Raw genomic sequence first — 18,526 nt, forward strand, 5'->3', positions numbered from 1 at the left:
AGTCACTCAAGGCTTTAATCCTGCCCATTTCTATGGCATTCAAGAAGTAGACTACTACTGTAGTACATAATATTACCTTATAGCCTAATATATTACCTTATATCCTAATATACCTCCCTCTGCAACTGGCTGCTAGACTTCCTGAGTCAAAGGTCACAAGCAGTACGTGTCGGCAACAACACCTCGAGCAGCATCACTCTGAGCACGGGGGTCCCACAAGGCTGTGTGCTCAGTCCTCTGCTCTTCACCCTGCTGACACACGACTGCACACCAACCTACAGCTCCAATCATCTTGTGAAATTTGCGGACGACACAACTCTGGTGGGGCTCATCACCAAGGGCGATGAGACTCACTACAGGAAGAAGGTTGACCTTCTGACCACGTGGTGCAAGAACAACAACCTCCTGCTGAATGTCAGCAAGACCAAGGAGATTGTTGACAACTTCCAGAGAAACCACACCCAACACCCGCCACAGACCATCGATGGTGCTGCGGTGGAGAGAGTGAGCAGCACCAAATTCCTGGGGGTGCACATCAGTGAAGACCTCTCCTGGACCACCAACACTGCAACACTGGCAAAGAAAGCCCAGCAGCGCCTCTACTTCCTGCGCAAACTCAAGCAGGCAAGAGCTCCACCACCCATCATGACCATCTTCTACAGAGGAACCATTGAAAGCATCCTTTCCAGCTGCATCTCTGTGTGGGGTGAGAACTGCACTGAAAAGCAGGAAAGCCCTACAGCGCATTGTGAGCACAGCTGAGAGGATCATTGGTGCACCACTTCCCTCCCTGAAAGATATATACACCACCCGCCTCACCCGCAAAGCCATCACAATTGTGAGCAATGCAAGCCACCCCACACACAATCTGTTCAGCCTCCTGCCCTCTGGAAGGAGGTATAGGAGCATCCGCTCCCGCACTACCAGACTCAGCAACAGCGTCATCCACCAGGCTGTGAGACTACTAAACTCTCCCCCCCCCCCCCCCACACTCAGCACCAGCCAACAGAGCCACCAGACTGGCAAGTGACTAAGAATCTGCTCCCCCCCCCCTCCCAAAAGAAAACACCCTGGACTCTGACCCACAGAAATGACTACCTCTGCACTATGCAAATTGCACAAACCTATTACTATTATTATTATTACTATTACAGCTGCTATTAGTCATTATTATTATTGAATGTCTCAGCACAGAAATACTTTTATAATACTGGAAACACTTTACTATTGCATGCACTCATATCTCTATTTTAGTACCAAAGTATATGCCTTAAGCTACCTGCACTTTATATACTGTTACTCAGTAGTTAGGATGTGTTTTTGTCGTGCCTTTGCACTTTACTGTTTGTCCTGTCCGGTCATGTCTTGTCGTGTCTTGTCTGCGCATGGGACAGTGAGAAACATAATTTAGATTCCTTTGTATGTCTAATACATGCGAAGAAATTTACAATAAAGCTGACTTTGACTTTGATATCCCAGACATTGACATACGCTGTTTTTAACATGATAGTCAATGTCATTTATGTCGTGTGTGGATGGTTGTAATTAGGGATGGGCTGATCCACATTTTTTCATTTCTGATCCGATTCCAATACGCAACTGCTGATACTGATACAGATTCCGATACAAGAACTCTTTTTACTTTAATATTTTAATAAAATAAATATGTATATAATACATAAATATTTAGACTTTCTATATTATTAATATTTTCAAATTAGTAAATACAAATGAAAAAACGTATGCCGAAAAATCTTTAATTAGGCTACTAGAAACATACAAAACGTAGGCCTACTATTCTATGTCATCTCGTTTTAAGCGTGTTTAAGGCATTTGCAGTTCAATTTGAATATCTTTCGAGACACTATACATGCAAGTGGCAAATGCTTGAAATACACCACAATTTTCTCCCACTGGCAACACTGTCACTTACACTTTGTTGCGATCGCTGCCCCTCGTGTTTCACAAGCTGTAGGGAGTGCGCAAAACAGCCCAAGCTAGCAAACTAGCAAAATCATCCATTGCTTTTTTCACATTACTCAAGTTTTCTAGCACAATTGTGTGCACTTGGTTTAGTGCCAATTTCCACTAAAAGCTACTCAAAAAGCTCTCAAAACTTTGTCTTTACAAAGACTGCAAATCACTGTGATTCTAGTTGTTGTTTTTTCAAGTGCAAAATCGTATACCTCCAGATCATCATCCTCTTATCTGATGTTTTTATGTTCCTCCTACTGCGAAGGGCATGCACATGACGTCACAGCAGGCAGAAGTCACTGCGCTCGCACCCACTGAGTGGCAGCATTAGAGTTCAGTTTGAATGGTACAAAAAATATGCATCTAAAATGGGAAAGAGCTATTGTGCGATTGATTGAACAAACATACAAGAAATAGGACTCATCTTTTTACTGACTGTCAAAAACTAAATAAGTATCGGAGGCGAATGAAACACATATGGCCAATACCTGATCCATCTAATAGTATGGTTTGGTGCCAATACCGATTCAAATATCGGATCGGTGCACCTCTAGTCATGATATGGCTGATCTGTGTGAGGAAGCCTCATTTTAGGTCATGGGTGGTCTCATCTCAAAAACAATACAAAATGGACTGAGTGAGTTTTGGAATTTTTCTTTTCATATGTGCTTGCATGGTAAAATAATGCATTGTATTCTGCCATCTTTTAAGGAATGTGCATAAGACAACCATTTAAATCCAACAAAGAGTAATAAAGAAATTATTCTGCAGTTAAATAAATGCCAGCAAAGGCTTTGAATAGTATATGGACTAAGGAGCAGAATTATGTGTGCTAATCATGCATACACATAACCCAATTTGCTTAATTATTATTAATGAGGTTATGACTGCACATGGGGACAAGTGTTGTATTTATATGGACAATGTGGATTCCAAGATATGAAAATACTATCATTATCCCAGGTGGGAATTCTTTTCAATGTGGGGATTGCCAAGACTATGAAACACTGTGCCTGCTTGTCAAAACAAAGTGCTCCCCTAGAACCTTCCTTAACTGAGCTGCTAATGAGGCTTTGTTTAGATCACTCTTAACGGGGCCACACCTGTGACCGCCTTGATGGGTTGTGATTCCCCACCTCTCCACCAGGGGCCGCCCATCTAAGCAGCCCTGTTATAAAAGCCGCCTCTCTGGCTCCAGATGCCATACGCAGCCTTTTTTAAAGGCTCATAGGACATCAGAAGCAAAGTCCTAAAGTAAGTAGCAGCCTCAATATGAAAAATGCATTTTTAATTTCCTGTTTCAGGTGACTTTGTATGTACCCATTTCTGCCATTGATAATACACCAGTACTAGTTTATCCTCCATAATCAGTTTTATCATTTTAAAAGGATGGTGAACACCACAGCTCAGCACGTGACAGAGTTTACGTTAACAGGCTCGGACCACCTGTCCAACCAGCAGTTGCTGGGAACTCTGATCCTCGTTACTTATCTCGTCATAATGATCAGCAACAGCACCAACATATGTGTGGTGGCATCAGACAGGCGCCTGTTCACGCCAATGTACATATTCATCTGCAACCTGGCAGCGGTGGACATCACTTTCACCACCAGCGCCAGCACAACGATGATCGGGCTGCTGCTTTTGGGCATCCGGAACATCTCGTACCACGAGTGCATCTCACGCATGTTCATCTACCACCTGGGTGACATCTGCCTATGTCTGAACCTCACCTTGATGGCGGTGGATCGCGTGGTGGCCATCAGCAACCCCCTGCGCTACCACAGCATCCTCACCAATGGGCGAACCCTTGCTTTGATTGCTCTCACCTGGCTGCTCGCGATTGTGATCATGGGCCTGTTAGTGGGGATTGTTGACAGCCTCCCTTACTGCCAGCCTCTGCTCAGGTACAGCTTCTGCGACTACGCAACGTTGGTCCGGGCGGCCTGTGTTGATCCAGAACCCTACTTCATCTACACCACAGTCCTGTCCACCTGGATGATCGGCGTGCACCTGCCTCTAATCCTGGCCACGTACATGAAGATCATCTACACCGTGCTCAGGCTGTCAAAGAACGAGAGCCGCAAGCAAATGATCAACACGTGCGTCAGCCACGTCATAGTGGTCACCTGCTACTTCCTGCCCAAGTTTATCGTCATCTTGCTGACAAGGATGGGTGTCACGCTGAACCTGACTGAGCGTAACGCTCTGCTCATAGTCTCCACGCTGCTCCCGTCCTTCATGAATCCCACTGTCTATTGCCTCAGGACAAAAGAAATAAGGACCCGACTGATTAAAATACTGTCAAGAAGCCGTGTGAATGCAATAAAATGAAGTGTCATTCACATATTCTCCGTGGTCTGGAGGTTGGGTTAAAATGAAGCCCCATATTCAGACTTTGATTACTGCAGTAGAAAAGCATGTTGTTTGAACAACACTGTTTATCAGGTTTAGTCTTGATGAGTGAGATAAAAGCACAAGGGGCAAATGCAGACTCACATTTAACAAACTGTTGTTTTGCCAAAGAGCAAAGTAGTTTTAAAAAATTGCCTGTAAAATATCTACCCATCCATCTGTTTTCTATACCCACTTGTCCTATGCCGGATCCTGGCCATCTGGAGCCTATCCCAGATGCTACAGCACAAGGCAGGGAGTAACCCAACCCACTGCAGGACACTGTAATATATTGTGAAATTAAATATAAACTTGAAAAACAATAACACTGTATAAAACTGTACATAACTACTTTGTTTTTATATGATCATTTTGTTTTCCATTATTTGCACTGCAAGCATTTATAACATGTGCCTGTATGCAATTAATAAAATATTCTGAGCACAAAGAAAATGAGAAAAAGTCAAGTAAGCTATAAGACAGCCACTGGTGGACGTATTAAACAAAAACCCTCTTCCAGTGCTGGTTTCAGTTTCCCTGCTGTTACAAACCATCCACAATAAGTGACACTGTTCCATGCAGCGTTGTAACATACATAGACTGGACTGCTTATATATTATATTTACATCTTACATTTTAGTAATATATTGTTACGTTTCATTTCTTCCATTGACATTGTTACACTTGTTTTTATTAATATACTGTCACATACTGGCACAACCTCCTACATTTTGCACCTGTAAATATCAGAACTGTGTAGTGTCCGGCACTGCACTGTCTTCGTTTGTGCCACTGTCTTATCTTATTGCACTATCCTGAATGTTTGCACACACGTGTACTTTACATCACTTTGTGTAGTTTTGTAGACCTGTGTTGTTTTATGTGGCACCAGGGTCCTAGAGGATTGTTGCTTCATTTCACTGTATACTGTACCAAGTGTACATGGTTGCAATGACAATAAAAAGCCACTTGACATTACTTGACTTGGACTCAAACAGTTAGGGCAATATCTCTAGCAGCCTGGGTGCAATGGTCCAGTTCAATGTGCTTTGAATTCATGTCTTGTCCAGTCATACTGCAAGAAAAAAAATCCCTGTGGGATTAATAAAATATGACTTACTTGAAAACCAGTTTTGTTAAAGTTTTTGAACAATATATGGTACCAAAAATCTGAGGAGCAGAATTATGTGTGCTAATCATGCATAAAAATAACCAAATTTGCTTAATTATTATTAATGAGGTTACGACTGCACATGGGGACAAGTGTTGTATTTATATGGACAATGTGGATTCCAAGATATGAAAATAATATCTTTATCCCAGGTTGGGAATTCTTTTCAATGTGGGGATTGCCAAGACTATGAAACACTGTGCCTGCTTGTCAAAACAAAGTGCTCCCCCAGAACCTTCCTTAACTGAGCTGCTAATGAGGCTTTGTTTAGATCACTCTTAATGGGAGCCTGGGGGAGGGGGGTGACTGACAGCAGAACTGAGCTGCACAGTGTTGCTGCAGAACACAGGACAGGAGAGAAAGACTTTAGGGTCAGATTTTGATGACCAAGGGTCTGCAGTTTAACTGTCAAAGAGATACTTTATGATCCACAGTTTTCAACTGGTCATATGTACTTACTGTATGTGCAATTGCAATGTAGTGCGTTTTCAGAAAATTATTAAATTATGTAACTCAGGATGCTGAAGTCTTCAATGAAATATTTTTGTTACTTTTATATAGGTAGGCTTACAGGGATCCCACTGGGGTTTAAACTGGTCACTATTCCTTATGCATGACACTGTCAGGTGCTGGATGTGATATGGCAGAGGAGGGGGGACAGCATGCAGGTGACAAACCTTAACGGGGCCACACCTGTGACCGCCTTGATGGGTTGTGATTCCCTACCTCTCCACCAGGGGCCGCCCATCTAAGCAGCCCTGTTATAAAAGCCGCCTCTCTGGCTCCAGATGCCATATGCAGCCTTTTTTAAAGGCTCATAGGACATCAGAAGCAAAGTCCTAAAGTAAGTAGCAGCCTCAATATGAAAAATGTATTTTTCATTTCCTGTTTCAGGTGACTTTGCATGTACCCATTTCTGCCATTGATAATACATTAAAAAATACACCAGTACTAGTTTATCCTCCATGATCTCTTTTATAATTCTAAAAGGATGGTGAACACCACAGCTCAGCGCGTGACAGAGTTTACGTTAACAGGCTCGGACCACCTGCCCAACCAGCAGTTGCTGGGAACTCTGATCCTCATTACTTATCTCGTCATAATGCTCTGCAACAGCACCAACATATGTGTGGTGGCATCAGACAGGCGCCTGTTCACGCCAATGTACATATTCATCTGCAACCTGGCAGCGGTGGACATCACTTTCACCACCAGCGCTGGAACCACATTGATCGGGCTGCTGCTTTTGGGCATCCGGAACATCTCGTACCACGAGTGCATCTCACGCATGTTCATCTACCACCTGGGTGACATCTGCCTATGTCTGAACCTCACCTTGATGGCGGTGGATCGTGTGGTGGCCATCAGCAACCCCCTGCGCTACCACAGCATCCTCACCAATGAGCGAACCCTTGCTTTGATTGCTCTCACCTGGCTGCTCGCGATTGTGATCATGGGCCTGTTAGTGGGGATTGTTGACAGCCTCCCTTACTGCCAGCCCCTGCTCAGGTACAGCTTCTGCGACTACCCCACGTTGGTCCGGGCGGCCTGTGTTGATCCAGAACCCTATTTCCTCTACACCACCATCCTGGTCACCTGGCTGATTGGCGTGCACCTGCCTCTAATCCTGGCCACGTACATGAAGATCATCTACACCGTGCTCAGGCTGTCGAACAATGAGAGCCGCAAGCAAATGATCAACACGTGCGTCAGCCACGTCATCGTGGTCACCTGCTACTTCCTGCCCAAGTTTATCGTCGTCTTGCTGACAAGGATGGGTGTCACGCTGAACCTGACTGAGCGTAACGCTCTGCTCATAGTCTCCACGCTGCTCCCGTCCTTCATGAATCCCACTGTCTACTGCCTCAGGACAAAAGAAATAAGGACCCGACTGATTAAAATACTGTCAAGAAGCCGTGTGAATCCAATAAAATGAAGTGTCATTCACATATTCTTTGTGGTTTGGAGTTTTGTGTGTTTAGGAGTAAATCCATATTTAAAAAAGTTCAGCTGGTTCATTTTCCTGTTTACAGATAAATTGCCATTTTTCCAACCTCGGGGTAGGCCATGCCCCTGATTTAATGGTCAGTCTAACTCTGGTCCCTCACTGATCACTGGACTGACCTGCATAATTAAATCCACTAACTTCATGGGTAAAGTAAAGCACAATAATAAAATTAAATACCAGTTTAAAATTAAACACAATGCATTTGTGTCAATCCTCTGCATATAAGAAACATAATAATGCAGAGACTGAACTTAGGCCAATGACGGGTGTTTGCGCATTAATTCATCTTCAAGATTCCTCACTACAGCCTTCCTGGGATTGCAGTCGGGGTTGAAATGAAGCCCCATATTCAGACTTTCATCACTGCAGTAGAAAAGCATGTTGTTTGAATAACACCATTTATCAGGTTTTGTCTTGATGAGTAAGAGGATATTATTTAAGGATAAAGGCTAGTTTTAAAATTAAACATAAACTTGAAAAATATTAACACTATATAATATAGCCTGTAACTATTTAGGTATTTTATAAGATCATTTTGTGTTACATTATTTGCACTGTTAAAATTTCAATCATATGCCTGTACTCAATTAATAAAATGTTTTTATAACAAATAAAATATCACGTAAGAAAGCTGGTGGACATACAAAACAAAAACCTCACCCTGTCCTGGTTTCAGTTTCCCTGTTGCTACCAACCAACCACAATTCAGTTCTTCTCCACCATACCTCCTACCGGAACCCGCTTTCCAGTCAGTGACATTGTGTCATGCAGTGTCCTATTGGGCTCAGGGACCGTTAGGCAGAATCCCTAGCAGTGTGGGTGCCAGTCCAGTTTGGAGGGGCTTTGCATTCATGTCTTGTCTAGGTATGCTGCAAAAAATCCCCCTGGAATAAATAAAACTTATCTTACCTTAAAATTAATTTGCACATTTTCGATCTGCATGGTCTAATTCATAAGGCCTGTGACATAGGTGATTTTATTGGGGTGCACCCCGTACTGGTCAGATGAAAATGCTATCAGAACAAATGAAGTTAAATAAAATTTTACTATATTGCTGTCTTTGAAAACGTGGCTTGTGTTCCTCATATCAATGTATAATAATAATTTATTGGTAAATAAATAATAAAACAGCATGTAACTAGAGGTGGTATTTTTTTTTTTACAAATGTATTTATCTGGACGAATGGCAGGTTGGGCTCTCTCACCTCGCACCCCCTGGGAGAAAAGCCTAGAGTCTCCTGTGGTTTACACTGTGGCAGCAATAAACAGCATCCATCTATCTTCCAACTGCGTATCCTGTTCAGGGCCTATCCCAGGTAGCACAGGGTACAGGGCAGGATTACACGCTTGATGGGATGCCTGTCCATCACAGGACCAGGGTATACACAGAAATCCTGAAGTTACATTTAATACCTTTATAAATAGTTTTTCAGTATTTTTGAAAACCAACACAATATTGAGTTGCAACTGTTTTAATCTGCAGCCACTCTACTACACACTCTTGGCCAATACAACAGCATTTAAATAGGGAACATGGGTAAACAGAATAGATTTATTTAACTTCTTGAATAAAAAATAAGAGATATATAAAATGTTCATTAAAAGGATAAAAGTTCTAACAAACTGGCATTCACTGCGTGAACTGTTGATGCTGTTTCAATCAGTGAATAGATTTGAACCTCTGATAGCAATGCAATATCATAGCAAGTAGCTTAACCTAATGATGTACCCGGTTTGGTCTTTACCACATGTGAATGACTTAGCGATGCCATAATTGGGAAATATTGCTTTAATCCCTTCGTTAGAGTTCAACAAGTGGTGTTTAACAGCAGTGTCTAGACATCACAGAACCTCGGCTCACAGTGCTGGTGTGGCGCCCATAGTCACTCGGTGATCTGCCATCGATGTAGCCGTAACGTTGGTTTGGACAGTGGGTTTGCGGTGATGTAACGGAGGCAGCATAACAAAAAGTAGAGGTTGATAACTGCTCTCCGCGTCCGCGGATTCCAGATTTATGGCTAGTGCATTGTGTATGTGACCAGAGAAGTTTAACCCCAATCCAGGTGATATATGTTTTTTTCCAAACCGAACAGTAAGCTTGCCGGTTATTCCCCACTACAGGCCTGAGTCAGTGTTTAAACCACTAGTCCTAGCCAGGTGTCTGGGATTTTGCATTTACCCATGCTGACGATATGTTTGGTGGTCCGAGTGTTTGAGGAGTTTCACAAGCCAGCCAGTATCCAGATCAGCGCACAAAATGGTTGAGATGTCGAATGACCATTGAATATGATGTCAGCATCATAGATATCGACTAACTAGAATGAATGAGCCCCATCCCATATTTAAATAAACTTACGTGAACTTCAGCAGATAAACCTTTAAACACAAATGGACAACTCATAGTTTGAAAAAAAAATCTAAATTTTAATACCTCATAAATTGCAGTATTATTGCGTTTAATGCGTAACTTAATTTCTGCTAATTTGATTTACTACCTTTATAAGAAAAAACCTGCGGACACATAGCCTTTCGACTCTGGAAGAAAGCAGAGGGCCCAGTTGCAATACAGGTGACACAGGAGAACATACAAATTCTGTATTCACATGGAACAGAGGCGGGACTCAAACCCTCACCCCTGCAATCCATCAGGTCACCCTTGCATTTCCTAACACTGACCTGCAAAAAATAAGGTTTGTTTTACAGCTGGGGTGTCAAACTCCAGTCCTGGGGGACTGGAGCTCTGCACTTGACCACATTTTTGGGTTTCCCCTCGTTTAACACACCTGATTCAACTCCTTGTGCTAATTATCATGTCGCTCTTGAGCTGAATCATTTGTGGTGGAACTGGGGAAGAACTAAGCTACACAGGGTTCCGGCCCCCCAGGACTGGAGTTTGACACCCCTGTTTTACAGCTTCTGATCTTCGGCATCTACTCACAAACAAAAAAGCTTCCATCTTTACATTAACGGCTAAAATCCCAATGGTCAGGATTAATTAGACTCACTGATACTGACTGAAATGAGAATATTCCCAAAATGTTATTAGATGATTAATTATATCACTTTTGCCCAGTGGGATAAAACAGGGGGAGTTATGTCAGGAAACAAGAACTACAGAGGTTCTGACGCAAGTAATATTTTGTAAATTAATAAAGAACCTTCAGCAAATCAAGGTTCTAGTCAAAGGAGGGGTTCGTGTTGAGTACCTCTAGGGCAGGTAAGGGTTTAGGCAAATACCAACCTGTTTAACAGTGAAAGATAAATTATGGACTTGGATGTACATAATAGGCAGCCAGCAAGTATTTGTCAGGAAATGCTTTAGACGCTAATGTAGGATTTCATGAAACAAACCGGATGCAGGCCAAAGGCATTGATGACATGAACGAGGCCCAAAAAGAGACACAGTTGTTCTCTGTACTTTAAGCAGGAACAGAGACGTGTCTGTGCAAAAACTCTTTGGTGATATTACAGGGTCAGCTTCCTTTCCCCACCGCAGCAGAGAGCAGCCATGCAGGGACTTAGCTTCAGGTTACGCTGTAGGAGGCTGAGCAGAGCTCTTCCACTCTTAAGTGTGTCCAAGAGCATTTAACAGGCCCTGAAGGTTAGTGCCACTGACCTAAATGCTTTGCGACATCAATGAATCAGCCATTGGCATCGAGCTATGGGAGCCGAAAAGGAGTGCAGGTGTTGCATCACCTCAAGTGCCTTGGCGGTGGGTCACTAGTGAATGGGTGATGATTGTTTTTTCCAGCTCAGGTGCATAAATCCTTAATTGAGCTGATAATGATGTGCTGTTGGCTTTGCTTATTGGCCTCTGGAGAGACACTAGAGTGTTTATGGGAGACAGGCACCTTGGGAGAATGATGGTGGATGGGGAGGGCAGGGGGCATGAACAGAGCAACGCGGCCACTAACAATGCAGTCATATCATGAGGTTGTTAGTCTAACTCTAATCTATGACTGGATTTTCTTACAAACTGTTCTTATTGGGATGCCAATTGCAGCTTTAAAGTCCTTGTGTAACTCACCTTAGATCAGCTCTTATACACTGTATGGACAAAAGTATTGGGACACACCTCTCAATCACTGAATTCAGGTGTTTCATTCAGACCAATTGCCACAGGTGAATAAAATTAAGCAGCTAGTCATGCAGTCAGGTTTACACACATTTGTGAAAGAATGGGCCGTTCTGAGGAGCTCAGCGAACTCAAGCATGACACTGTCACAGGATGCCACCTTTGCAATAGGTCAGTTCATGAAATGTCTTCCCTGCTAGATATTCCATAGTGAACTGTAAGTGGTATTATTGCAAAGTGGAAGCGTTTAGGAACAACAGAAACTCAGCCATGAAGTAGCAGACCACATAAGGCAGCACAAAAGGTGCAAGTCGAGGGCTTCATGGAATGGGCTTCCATGGCTGAGCAGCTGCATGCAAGCCTCACATCACCAAATGCAATGCCAGGTGTCAGATGGAGTTGTGTAAAGCACTCTGCCACTGGAGCCTTGAGCATTGGGAACGTGATGACTTACGCTTCTCTGTCAGGCAGTCTGATGGACGAATCTCGGTTAGGCTGATGCCTGGATAATGTTACCTGCCTGAGTGCATTGTAACAACTGTAAAGTTTGGTGTAAGAGGGATAATGGTATGTTGTTGTTTTTCAGGGGTAGGGTTAGGCCCCTTAGTTCCAGTGAAGGTAACTCTTGATGCTTCAGCATACCAAGATATTTTGGACAATTCTATTTTTCCTACTTTATGGGAACAGTTTGGGGAAGGCCCTTTTCCAGCACGACTGTGCCCCAGTGCACAAAGCAAGGTCCATAAAGACATGTGAGTTTGGTGTGGAAGAACTTGACTGGCGTGCATAGAGCCTTGACCTCAACTCCATTGAACACCATTGACATGAACTAGAACAGAGATTACAAGCCAGGCCTTCATGTCCAACATCAGGTCCTGACCTCACAATTGCTGTTAGATGAATGGAAAGCCTTCCCAGAAAAGTGGCAGCTGTCACAGCTGCAAAAGCCGGGGCCACTCCATGGATTTAGAAGCAGATTTCAAAAAAGTTCTTGGGGGTTTAATGGCCTGGTGTCCAGATACTTTATCCATATAGCATAAGTCACAGTAAGCCAGTAATATGACTTAAAAACACCCAACATGATACATGGATTATGTCACTGGCATATAATATTAGGGACATCTCAGCCCAACCAAAACACTTTCCAGTATTTGAAATATTTTCACTTTCACATTTTAGTGCTGGTATGTGATTCTAAATCTGCATGGAAAGAAGACATTCTGTTTAATGTGCCTCACTGGCTCATTAATGGCCGCCAGCCCATTCCCTGAACGGTGCTGGAAACTGACTCCCGAGTGCAAGGCCACATTAGTGGGTCTTTATTAAATTAATGATCTGTGGCTGTGCTGATCCCACCACCCCCCTACCCCCACCACCACAGATCTTTCTCACACATTCCTGACATTTACAATTTATGCTAATGTATGGGGAATATGACACGTTAGAGATGTTTGTATAAAAAAGCAAAAATCTCTAGAAGACCCACAATTAAAACAACGTAGAAACCACCCATTTAATCACCAGCATAAGTGCTTTAATATTAATTATGGCCTATATTTAGCTTACATAACACCTATTTCTACTGAGCTACAGCCAGAAGCCAGGGAATCATGTGCCTGAATTCACTATTAGCCACAAGCTGTTACACACACAGATTTTATCATATAGCTTCTGCTAAAAGCTAATAAATAACAAACAAGAAACATAAGATCTTCGGGGAAATGTGACTTAGTCTGTAAACAGTTTGTAACCGATTCCAAATAAAGATAAAGCTCTTGCTATTTATAGATCCAAAAATCCATTCTTAGTCAAATATCGATTAAAATACCCTGATTTTCTGTGCATCGAAAAATATTTTAGATGTGTCTTGATATTTTGCTATATCTGGATAGACATGCTAATCACTATACTACATTTGTGGCTATTTGCACATCTTTTCCCTCTGTACCACCTATTTATTGAATATATACGTGCACTTCTTATGTGCTGGCTTCTGCCTTGTCTTGTTTCTTATTGCACTGCTGTTTGTCCTATTGTCCTCCCATGCACTTGATCCCTACCCTGCAACTATGGCATAAGAATTTCAAAGTAAACTTGTAACTGGTGTGTAGCATTTAGCGTGAGACCTGTAAAGAATGTCTGAATAAGGGAGCTTTTCATGTAAACAAAGAGATACGAACAACACAAAAACATTGACCTCATTTGATCCAAGTACAGTAACACTTGTGGTGTTCTGGGAGGGGACATACGGATTCCGGTGATGCGGAGCATGGTCCCCCCGTACACATTAATGAGGCAAGTGTTGTGAGGATTCTCCGGGGCTCAGATGAGTCACATGTTGTTTATGGAGCTAGTGCCAATTACCAGGGTCAATTAGCAGTGCGACACCTGAGCTCAGGTGGCTATGTGGGGTCTAGGAGCGTGTCAGAGGTGTGAGTGACAGTTCGGTGGAGGGGGAGGGGGTGGGTGTCAAGGAAGGCTGCAATGCAAAGCTCTTAGGGAGGGGTGACGCCATCTCAGTTTTCCAATGCAGACAGTATAATGAACAAAGCATTGTGGCTAATGCTACTGACTTCTCTGTACCATCACACCTTCTAATCTTTAATGCAACAACATGTCAAACAATCAGTTCATTTATTTGCATGTTATTTACTGAGCAGCTACTTCTATACAAAGCAACATACAATTGAGAAAGCAGGGTTGTACATTCCCAGGGGCAGCTGGGGCTTAAGGGCCTTGTTTAAAGGCCCAACTGGGAAACCACTCTGTCAGCCCTGAGATTTGAACAGGTGACCTAATAATCATGGGCACAGTGTCAAACCTGCTGAGTCACACTCCACCCCCCTTCTTTGTTTTTTTAACTGGCTTTATCTTAACATTAAATTGCAGCACTGGCCCTGATGATGCTGGACTCACCATTTACCCATATAGACACAGTTGTTTGACTATATTAATGAAGCTCATTCAGGTAAATTATAAGTTGCTATTATTTATCTTGTTAATGCATGAACATATGGAAAGACAACAAATAAATCTATAAGGATTTACTTGAGGATGTTTTTGGATTGCAGGAGGAAATCTGACTGAACATGCAAACTCTACACCACCCGTACAACCCACAGCCATTGAAGCTGTAGCTCGAGGTCAGCTTAATGTAGCTTGAGGTCGGTCATCCTGTCATACCATTTAACATTACGATTTTCTCGTCATCTTCAGTTCCTGCTCCGGTAGACGTGGACTGATATACACTAAAAAGGTCAAAACTAACATCAAACAGCTGGGAACAATCAGGGTAGAACACGTGGGTAATGAGGGGGCGTGGCACACACGAGGATCGGACGAGCCGGGTGTGACATATACACATACACACACCCGCGTTCCCACTCGTGAAAACAAATTAGTCGTAAGCAGATGTGTCTTCTAAAACTGTCGCGACTTTATATAGCAAGGGGACGCAGAAAATGTGACTGTGTTGCCAGGAAGCCAAGACTTCCACTCTGACAATTTTTCATGATGTGCGTTCTGGGAGTTGGTCCAGAATAATGTCCAAAAACTTTCTCATCATTTACCTGACAGCAGTGGCAGGAAGCTGCCTCCTTATGGTGTTCATGGAAGCCCATGTACATCGGCACATTGAGCCTCGCCCTCTCCGACATTGGCTTCTGAACCGTGAGATGGCCAAAGAGCATAGCCAAGTACTGGTTTGACGATGGAGCCACCTGGGTACACATCTACCTGTAACGAAGGAGATTGTCCATTATGTTGGAACCCATACAGCTCTCATCTTGCTGATGGTAGCTCTAGGATTCCACACCACTTGGGTTCCTCAACAGGTTTTCCTGGGAGATAGCCAGGTTTGCCCAAGGTGCCACCACTATCCAGACCTCCCGTTTATACTTCTTTGCATCCAGTTGGATCATCCACTCCTCATCTCGCATCCAGTTAGACCATCCACTCACACCATCTCACTTTTGGAAACATCACTAAGCGTGTAGGATCAGCCAAATACACCATATGGTGTCACTGGTACTATTCGCCCTCATCACGTTGACCACATCAACATCACCGTTCTTGGCCATCCGTTCAAAATTACTGAGGCTATATTTATTCAAAATATTTCTTTGAAATGCCTATATTTTAGAAATTTCTTAAATTGGTTTCTCTGCTTTGTACAGAAATAGCATACCGTGCATTGAAATATTATTAAAAACCACAAGCTTATAAATGCAGTATTTCAAGTCAGACTAAAATGAACAAGTACAACTGAGGTGTTCTTCACTGGCAAGGCCATCTCCTGAGGTGCAGAAGCCCAACAGCATATCACACAGGGATGGTTTAACATGGTCAGAACCACTGACAGAAGTAGTTACTTTGGAAGCCTTTTCTCTTTTCTACTTGGAAGTTTTTTTTAGTCCAATAACTAATGTGTGCAGGTGCAAGATTTGTATTTTGTCGAAATATAAAGAACTTAGTCTGCAACAAAGGGGATTAAACACTAACCCACTGATGTGTGAATAGCACCAATGAAAAACAGGAAAGATACACATGGATCTAGGTACCTTCAAGAACAACTGTTGGCTGATTGCCTAAAACTGGGATGTGAAAACTGATTTAGCTAAAAAACTTGGGAATACATGTCACTTAGCAAATGCTCCCCCCACCGCCCAAGGTGACATTTTTGAGAGAAGGCAGGACCAGACAATCCTTGGAGCAACTGGAAGCTAAGGGCCTTGCTCAGGGACCCAACACTGCAATCACTCTGTCAAGTTTGTGATTTGAACCAACAACATTCAGATCACTGCTATGGCATCCTAACCCACTGAGCCACGCACTGCCCCCAACAGAACAAACTCATAGCTTCCCTGACTGCCGCCTCTCCTGACTGTCTCCTTCTGGGTCACCCGAGGTCACAAAAACAGTATTAAAAAATGACTGCCTGTCACCTGAGGTGGGGGCATGGCTTTCACACTCCCAGGACCCATCACACAGGTGAATATAAGGTTGCACTGCAGACAGCAGCAAACGTCCATGAGTCCTGCACCATCGGTGAGGTAAGGCCATGTGACAGCTGCACTTTGAATCCACCATAACTGCATAGATGTATGTCTACTGCTTAAGCTGTACACATTTTTTCATACAAATAGTTGCTTTTTTACTCATTAAGAATTTCTTTTAGTCACTTTCCTGGCATATGGAGGATGGGTTGGTTACCTTAACCCCATAATGGAGTGACTGTTGTACTTTGACCAGAAGAACAATGGTCATACCAAGGTCTTCAGATTTTGTTAATTGAGAAGTAGTATATGTGATGCCCGGCAATAATAATTTGCCAAGTGGGGGGGAGGGGGGGGTTCCCAACAATAACATTTGTAATTCATGTATTAAAAATACATTTAAAACATATTGGTTTGGTACTAGACACTAGTGTTAATTTTGTTAATGAAAATTGTTCGTCATTGTTATCGTCAATGACCTTTATTTTCATACTTAAACGAGACGATAACTAAATGAAAATGATTTCGCGACACCTAAGACTATGACGAAGTGTAATGACACTTTCATCAACGAATAAAAACGAGACGAAAACGTTTGCCAGAGACGTGATACAATCAGAACTAATGTAGTTCACGTAAGGCAGGGGTATTCAACTAAAATTTAAAGAGGTCCAGAAAATTTCTTGAAGCAAAGGTCCAGAAGATCATAATGTCTAACTATTTAGTGTGATATATATTTAAGTAGTCTATTAGTTGTATCAACATTGCATGTAATCAATACCTGACTGTCAAATCAAATTAATTCAGTACAATTCAAAAACTTTATTGTCATGTGACATAGAGCTGAACATACAGTATATGTATGACTGCCAATATGTATAATGTTTTCTCATTTACTAGTTTTAAAAGGACATTTTAAAAGTAGGGCTGCATTTCAAAATAAGAGAAAATAAATAAAATGTGACAATGTTTAAAGTGCTTAACTTAAGCCGTAAAACCCTAATACAGTCGTGTTTACAATATATCATATATTTTAGTTTTTGTGGATGTAAGTAGGCCTATTGGTTTCGATAATCCCATATTGGTAATAAAATTAAAGTCTCATTTTAATATAAATACATAAAAACGTATCACTTCAATCCTATTAGAGTAGGATATGGGCGGTCATATTATTTAGAAAAGATATAAAACATAACATGTTATGTTTTTTTCATATTAGCTTTATATTTGTCGGAGTAACAAAGCAAACGGAATGACAAGCCATTTCGGGTGAAAACAGTGCATTTTACTTTTCATTTCAAATAAAATGCAGGGTTGCCAACTTAGGCCAGCTGGCTGGAGTGAGATTTTCAGTTCGAGATGTCTGCACACAAATGTAACAGTTACCTTGTAAATAGTCTGCTTTTGTATTTAACCATGTAAATACACGTTTGACGTAGCTAATTTTAGGTTTATAATGGAATAATATAGGTTTGCTGTATGATTTCCTGCATGAGTTTGAAAGCATGAGTGTCATGCCAGATGCTTGAGATTTGGCAACTGTAATCTTGTGATATTTAGTCAACTAAAACTAGACTAAAACTAAAATGATTGAGATGACTAAATTATGACTGAAACTAAATTACATTTTAGTCAAGAGACTATGACTAAAACTACATAAAAATTTGCTTTCAAAATGAACACTGCTGGACACAGCATTTTATTTTTCAAAATATTATTTTTAAATCCTGTTAAATACAGGATGGATGGCAACTCATCCATCCGTCATCCACCGCTTATCTGGGTCCAGGTCATGGGGGCAGCAGTCAGAGCAGACATGTCCAGACCTCCCTCTCCTTAGCCACCTCCTCCAGCCCCGGGGAGATACCCAAGAGTTCCCAGGCGAACAAAAGATATTGTCTCACCAGCCT

The 18,526-nt window shown here is 42.2% G+C and overlaps 3 protein-coding genes across 4 annotated transcripts in view; 2 read left to right on the top strand and 1 right to left on the bottom strand.

Annotated features, from left to right (window-relative positions):
* The window catches only part of LOC111852183 (olfactory receptor 51F2-like), a 48,745-nt gene that overhangs the window by 22,673 nt on the left and 7,546 nt on the right, over nucleotides 1-18,526 (bottom strand). For both annotated transcript variants that reach the window (XM_072702108.1, XM_072702109.1), the window contains one exon: nucleotides 15,192-15,357. In XM_072702108.1, coding sequence (XP_072558209.1) covers nucleotides 15,192-15,256 — 65 coding nt within the window. In that variant the 5' untranslated portion in view covers nucleotides 15,257-15,357. The remainder of the gene's footprint in view (nucleotides 1-15,191; nucleotides 15,358-18,526) is intronic.
* LOC140579500 (olfactory receptor 10G4-like) lies at nucleotides 3,210-4,308 on the top strand. The gene has a single exon (XM_072702110.1). The coding sequence runs from the start codon at nucleotides 3,364-3,366 to the stop codon at nucleotides 4,306-4,308; it is 945 nt and encodes a 314-aa protein (XP_072558211.1). The 5' UTR covers nucleotides 3,210-3,363.
* LOC140579503 (olfactory receptor 10G4-like) lies at nucleotides 6,531-7,475 on the top strand. The gene has a single exon (XM_072702112.1). It carries the CDS (start codon nucleotides 6,531-6,533, stop codon nucleotides 7,473-7,475), a length of 945 nt encoding a protein of 314 aa, XP_072558213.1.

This window comes from Paramormyrops kingsleyae, chromosome 18 (assembly GCF_048594095.1).
Source record: "Paramormyrops kingsleyae isolate MSU_618 chromosome 18, PKINGS_0.4, whole genome shotgun sequence".
Taxonomy (NCBI): Eukaryota; Metazoa; Chordata; class Actinopteri; order Osteoglossiformes; family Mormyridae; genus Paramormyrops; species Paramormyrops kingsleyae.

Excerpts from the sequence above, each read along its gene's own strand:
- LOC140579500 (XM_072702110.1), top strand. The coding sequence starts at position 3,364 with ATGGTGAACACCACAGCTCAGCACGTGACAGAGTTTACGTTAACAGGC.
- LOC140579503 (XM_072702112.1), top strand. The coding sequence starts at position 6,531 with ATGGTGAACACCACAGCTCAGCGCGTGACAGAGTTTACGTTAACAGGC.